This window comes from Accipiter gentilis, chromosome 38 (assembly GCF_929443795.1).
Source record: "Accipiter gentilis chromosome 38, bAccGen1.1, whole genome shotgun sequence".
Taxonomy (NCBI): domain Eukaryota; kingdom Metazoa; phylum Chordata; class Aves; order Accipitriformes; family Accipitridae; genus Astur; species Astur gentilis.
In genome coordinates, this window is record NC_064917.1 from 378,633 (window position 1) to 385,520 (window position 6,888).

General features: G+C 71.0%; 1 protein-coding gene across 1 annotated transcript; it reads left to right on the top strand.

The window, feature by feature from the left end:
- MECP2 (methyl-CpG binding protein 2) lies at positions 1-6,634 on the top strand. Its single transcript, XM_049793363.1, has 3 exons — positions 1-66; positions 4,965-5,306; positions 5,401-6,634. The coding sequence occupies exons 1-3, from the start codon at positions 32-34 to the stop codon at positions 6,308-6,310; spliced, it is 1,287 nt and encodes a 428-aa protein (XP_049649320.1). The 5' UTR covers positions 1-31; the 3' UTR covers positions 6,311-6,634.
- Positions 6,635-6,888: the final 254 nt, after the last annotated feature.

Genomic DNA, 6,888 nt, shown 5'->3' on the forward strand with positions numbered 1-6,888 from the left:
TCCCTCCCCTCTCCCTTCAGCTGCGAAGAAAATGGCGGCGGCGCCGAGCGGAGACGAGGAGAGGCTGTGAGTGACCGGCGGGGCGGGCGGGGCGGCGGCGGGGACGGGGGGGGGGGGGAGGAGGAGGAGGAGGAGGAGGAGGAAGAAGGAGAGAGAGAGGGAGAGGGGGGGGGGGGGGGGCGGCGGAGACTGAGGGGAGGGGGGGGTCCCGCCGCTGGTTTTCCCGCGCTGGCGCGAGGACGACCCCCCCCCCCCCCCCCCCCCCCCCCCCCTCACCCCCCCTCACAGTTTTGCGCGCCTCCGAACTGGGGGGGGGGGGGGGGCGGTTTTGGGGAGGGGGGGGTGTACGCTGTGAGTGCGTCACTAACGGCCGAGGGCCCCCCCCCCCCCCCCCCCGCTATAGGGACCCCCCCCGCTATAGGCACCCCCCCCGACCTGAATGAGCGGCCCCCCCCCCAGAAGGAGCAACCCCCCCTCCCCAAAAAACATGGGGTGCCCCCCCCCTCGGGGTGTACCCCGAAAAACAGACACCCCCCCCCCCAGTGGGTCACAGCGTAGGGACCCTCCCGGTGCGCCCCGCGATGTCCCCCACTAAAAAAAACACCAACACAAACAAATGACACCCCCACCCCCCCCCGGGCTCGTCCCCCAATTAAGTCGAAATCCCGCGCTCGGGCTGCGCCCCCCAAAAAATCGGCCGGACTACCCAGAATTGCCCCCAAGCGCCGCGCTCGCGCTGCGCCCCGAAACGGCCCGAGCGAGCCTGAAATCCGGCGCTCGCGCTGCGCCCCGAAGTACCCCGAAGTACCCCGAAATCCGGCGCTCGCGCTGCGCCTCAGGATACCCCGAAGTACCCCGAAATCCGGCGCTCGCGCTGCGCCCCGAAGTACGTCCCGATGAACCCAAAATACGGCTCTCGTGCTGCGCCCCAAAGTCCCCCGAATTAACCTGAAATACTGCACTCGCACTGCGCCTTGGAATACCCCAAATTACCCCGAAATACGGCACTCGTGCTGCGCCCCAAAGTACCCCGAATTACCCCGAAATGCGGCGCTCGTGCTGCGACTCGGAATACCCCAAATTACCTCGAAATGTGGCACTCGTGCTGTGCCCCAAAGTACCCCGAATTAACCCAAAACGAGGCACTCGCACTGCACCTCGGAATACCCCAAATTACCCCGAAATACGGCACTCGTGCTGCGCCCCAAAGTACCCCGAATTACCCCAAAATGCGGCGCTCGTGCTGCGACTCGGAATACCCCAAATTACCCCGAAATGTGGCACTTGTGCTGTGCCCCACAGTACCCCGAATTAAGCCGAAACGAGGCGCTCGTGCTGCGCCTCGAAGTACCCCAAATTATCCCAAAACGTGGTGCTCGCACTGCGCCTCAGAATACCCTGAATTCCCCCAAAATACGGCGCTCGTGCTGCGCCTCGGAATACCCCGAATTACCCCAAAATGTGGCGCTCGTGCTGCGCCCCGAAGTAGCCCGGATTAACCCGAAATACGGCACTCGTGCTGCACCCCAAAGTACCCCGAAATACGGCACGCGTGCTGCACCTCGAAGTGCCCCAAATTACCCCAAAATACAGCGCTCACGCTGCACCTCAGAATACCCCAAATTACCCCGAAATACGGTGCTCGTGCTGTGCCTCAAAATACCCCCAAATTACCCTGAAACACGGCACTTGTGCTGTGCCCCAAAGTAGCCCGATTTACCCCGAAATACGGCGCTCGTGCTGCGCCTCGAAGTACCCCAAATTACCCCAAAACGTGGCGCTCGTGCTGCACCTCAGAATACCCCAATTTACCCCGAAATACAACGCTCGTGCTGCGTCTCAAAATACCCCAAATTACCCCAAAATACAGTGCTCATGCTGTGCCTCGAAATACCCCAAATTACCCCAAAATACGGCACTCATGCTGCGCCCCAAAATACCCGGAATTACCCCGAACACGGCGCTCACGCCGCGCCCGGGATTACCCCAAAGGACGGCGCTCACGCTGCGGCCCAAAATACCCCGAATTAGCCCAAAACACGGCGCTCGCGCCAACCCCTCGGCGTGCTCCGAAATACCCCAAAATCCCCCAAAGCGCGGTGCTCACGCCACGCTCCGAAACACCCCAAATTACCCCAAAACGCGCCACTCGGCCCCGTCCGCCGTCGAGCCCGGGCACCGCGCCCTCGTGCCGATCTCGCCGTCAGCGCCCGCGCCGACCCCCGCGGCCTCCTCCGAACCGCCGGCACCCCGAGACGCCGGCGAGCGCGCCGGCCCCTCCAAGGCGGGTGGGTGACGCCGTGCCGACGCCGGGTCCCGCCGACGCCGACCCCCTTCGCCGCCCGCCGGAACGCCGCGCTCCGTCAGCAGCGTCCCCGCTTGCGCCGACCTCCTCCTCGCCGGTGCCGTCGCCCGCCGCGGCGCTCTCGCCGCCTCCCGCCACACCGCGCTCGCCGTGACCCCGTCGACGCGGCGAGGAGCGTCGTTGCCGTCCCGCTGGCGACGGCCCTTTCGGCGGGATCCCGGCGCCGTACGGTGAGCGTGGCCGGGCGGACGCCTTCGGTACCGGCCGGGTCGTCCCGCGAGCGCCGACGCCGGATTTAGCCGTGGCGCCGGCCAGCTCCGGCTCATGCCAAGCGTCCGATCCCCTCGGCGTCGCCCCACGTCCTTTGCCTCCGTTGCGCTGGCGGCGGGTGCCGACCCGTGCCGGGGCGGTCTTGGTTCTGCGGCTCCGTCCCACCGGCGCCGTCGGAGCGGGGAGAAGCTCACCGGGGCCACAACGCCGTCGGAAAACCGATCCCTGCGGCGCTGCGCCCGCCCGGCGGTCCCCTGTCCACCGGCACCGCCACGACCCCGGCTCGGCCAGGGCGGGAGATTCATCACCGCGACGTTGTTTTTTTCCCCGGCGATCGTTACGCTAACGAGATCCGACCTTCCCCCGGCGCTGGGGAGCAGCGCCGTACCCCCGACGTCGCCCCGGCCACGGGGGTTTCGGCATCGCGCCTCCGCTGCCGCGGGACGGCACTGGGAGCACGGGGAGGCTTCCCGGTGGGTTTTTTGGCTGCCCGGAGTTCCCCCTCGCCGCAAGCTGGGGGTCCTGCGGGAGCCGTGGCCGCCGGGGGGGTCTCGCCGGGGGGTTCCCCGTCCTCCCCGCCCCACTTCCCCTTTTCCCCAAAGTTCGGCGTCGGCGCTGCTGGCGCCCTCCCCCGCCGCTCCCCTTCCCGCCTTTTCGGCGAGCGCTCGCCGCGACCTTTGGCAATCCGGCGCGCGGAGGGGAGCCCCGTGCCGGGCCGGTCTCCGCACCGGTGCTGCTGGGGCAGGGAGGGGGGTCTTGGCCGTTGCCCCCCCCCCCGACCCTCCACCGTCGTCCCCCCGTACAGCTCCCGGCTCCGCCGGCGGCTGAGGGAACCGGTGCCCGTATCCAGTGCGACACACGGCCTCCTGATTAGCGCCGGGCCTCGTTAGTGACACACAGGGGCCATTCTTTGACGAGCGGGGGCGGGCGGCGGCAGGGGGGGTCGGGGGCCAGCATGGGGGGGCTTCCTAATCCCTGCTCTCCGATTAACGCCGCGCATCCCGCCGCCGGCGGCGGATAAACCCAGCGCCGGCCTTTCCCCGCCGGCCGCCCGGGAGGGACAGGGACGGTGTGGGGGGGGGGCGGCGGCGGCAGCAGCACCGCCACGGCCCCCCCAGCACCGCGGGGACCCCGTGAGCCCCCCGCCGCCTGCGTGAGACCCTCCAGGGGGGTTATTCGGGGCTGCGTTCGCCTGACCCGTGCCATCTTGGTGCAGGAAACGGGGCGCCGGCACTAACGAGCCCTTAATTTCCTGCTGGACTCCCTGCTTTGCGTCCCGGGGGGGTCGGGGGGTGTCGCGTCCTCCCCTCAGCCTCACCTTCTCTGCTCTTTCCTTGCCAGGAGGGGACCCCCGCGCCGGGCGGGCCGACGGAACCGGACGGCGTTTGCCGGCAGTGGGGAAACGAGGACGGCGGCGCGGGGGAAAGCGGGGGTCCCCACCGCGGGCCCCGGGGACGCGGCGTCCCCAGGAGGAGCCTCGCGCCCCAAAACCACTCGGCGGGAGGACGGCGGCACCCCGGGGGGCTGCCGGGCTTTGCCGAGAGCCTGCGCCCGCCGAGGGGACGGCAGCCGCGTCCCCGAGAGACCCCGCGGGGGGCACCGGCGGGTCCCCCGGCACCGAGCCACACGCCACGGGGTGCCGCCGGCGTGGGGGTCCCCGGGGGTCCGGCGGCGATCGCGCGCGGGGCCCGAGCGCCACCGTGTGCCGGCCGGCAGCGCGGCGTGACCGCGGTGCCCCCCGCGCCGAAACCCTCTTCTCTGTCGGGGTGCGAGCGGCGGGGGGGGGCCAGTGCCGGGGGCCGCGCGCAGCCCACCAGGGCTATATTTAGCCACAGATGCGCCGGTCACTCTCCGGCGGGGACGCCGGACCCTCGCCCTCCCGCAGCCGCGGCCCCGCCCCGGCTTTTCGGGTGGGTGTCCGGCCTCGCCACCGTCCCCTCGTCCCCAGGGCCGACCCCCGTCCGTGACCACCGCCGCCGCCCCGGGAGGTTCCCCCGGCGTTTCCCCTCGCCGTTTATTTAGCGAGACTTTGATTTTTGATTTATTTATTTCATTTTTTTCCCCCCCGCAGCCGTAATTACAGCCCCGCGCAGAGCCGCCTCTCCTCCCCCTCCGCTCGCTCCTCCTCCGCTCCCCTCGCCGGCCCGGCAGCGAGCTTTCGCCAGCCGGACCCATCCCTCGCCGGCCGGACCGCGGCTCCGGCGCCCGCCCGCCGCGCTTTCGCCAATTCCCCGCCGTTTATCCCCGTCGCCGCCCCGGGAGGCGACGGTTTCGGCACTGATTTTCGGGGAGACCCCGTGCCGTGGAGCGGCGCCTGCCGGCAGAGCCGCCGTCCGTCCGTCGGCGTCCGCGGCTCCCTCCCGGCGCTGACCGCTCTGTGTGTTTGCAGGGAGGAGAAGTCGGAGGAGAACCTACAGGGGCTGAAGGAGCGGCCCCCCAAGGCCAAGAAGGTGAAGAAGGAGCGGAAGGAGGAGAAGCAGCAGCAGCAGCAGCATGAGCCGGCGCAGCCCTCCGCCGAGCCGGCCGAAGCCGGCAAAGCCGAGACCTCGGAGGGCGCCGGGACGGCGCCGGCGGCGCCGGAGGCTTCGGCTTCCCCCAAGCAGCGTCGCTCCATCATCCGGGACCGGGGTCCCATGTACGACGACCCCACGCTGCCCGAGGGCTGGACCCGCAAGCTGAAGCAGAGGAAATCGGGTCGCTCCGCCGGCAAATACGACGTCTACCTGATCAAGTGAGTGCCGGGAGGGCGCCGGGAGCCGGGGGGGGGTCCCACCGCCCGCGCCCCCCGCCCCTGACTCCTTCTCTTCCCCCTCCCCTCCCTCCAGCCCGCAGGGAAAAGCCTTCCGCTCCAAGGTGGAGCTGATCGCCTACTTCGAAAAGGTAGGAGACACCTCCCTGGACCCCAACGACTTCGACTTCACCGTCACCGGCCGGGGCAGCCCTTCCCGGCGGGAGCAGCGACCCCCCAAGAAGCCCAAATCCCCCAGGGGCCCCGGGACGGGCCGCGGCCGGGGCCGCCCCAAGGGCAGCGGGGTGGCCAAACCCAAGACGGCGGCCTCGGAGGGCGTGCAGGTGAAGCGGGTGATCGAGAAGAGCTCCGGCAAGCTCCTGGTGAAAATGCCCTTCCAACCGGGGCAGCCGGGGGCCCGCGCCGAGGCGGGGACGGCCACCACCTCGGCCCAGGTCCTGGCCGTCAAACGTCCCGGACGGAAGCGGAAATCGGAGCCGGATAGCCAAGCCGTCCCCAAAAAGCGGGGACGGAAACCGGCGGGAGCGACGGGGACGGGCGGCCCGCCGGGAGTCGCGCCGGAGGCTAAGAAGAAAGCGGCCGCCCCGCCGGCGGTGCAGGAGACGGTGTTGCCCATCAAGAAACGGAAGACGCGGGAGACGGTGGTCCTGGAAGCGCGGGAGGCCGCCAAGCCCCCCCCGCCGCCCCCGGAACGCGGCCCCAAGGGACCCAGGAGCGCCCGCAGCCCCGGCCGGCGCAGCAAGGAGGGCAGCCCCAAGGGTCGCGGCGTCGCGGCGTCACCGGCGCCCCCGCCGCCGCCCGGCAAGAAGGAACGGGGGGCTTCGCCGCCGCCCCCCCCGCCGCCGCCGCCGCCCCCCGAGCCCCCCGCCAGCCCCAAGGACAGCGCCAGCCCCCCCCCCGCCGGCTCAGGACTTCAGCGGGAAGGGGTGCTCGGAGGAACGGGGGGGTCCGGCGGCCCCCGACGGCTGCGCCAAGGAGCCGGCTAAGACTCACCCCCCCCCGCCGCCGCCCCCGCCGCCCTACAAACACCGAGGGGAGGCCGAGCACAAAGACACTGCCTCCTCCTCTTCCTCCTCCTCCTCTTCTTCCTCCTCCTCTTCCTCCTCTTCCTCCTCCTCGTCGGCGGCGGCGGCCCCCCCCCCTCCCAGCGCCTCCGTGCCGCGGCCCCCCGGCCGGGAGGAGACGGTCGACACCAGGACGCCTGTCCCCGAGCGGGTCAGCTGACTGTGAGCGCGCCCGCGGGCGGACAGACCGACGGACGGACGGACGGGACCCCCCCCCTCCCACCACCACCGCCATCCCCCCCCCTCCCCCCCGCCTCCATCTTCCCCCCCCCCCCGCCCCCCAAAAAACCCCCCCCGCGCACGCAGGCAGCCACACGCACACCCTCCCGCGCACCCCGACCCCCGCGGCCCCCCCCCGACCCCCCCCTTCCGTTTTTATTACCGAAAAGCACAGCGAGGGGCGCGGAGACCCCCCCACCCCCCCCCCCAATCGGGTACTCCCCCCCCCCACTTTGCACTTTCGTCTCTAGAAAGCTGGGGGGGGGGGGGGAGCGGGGGCG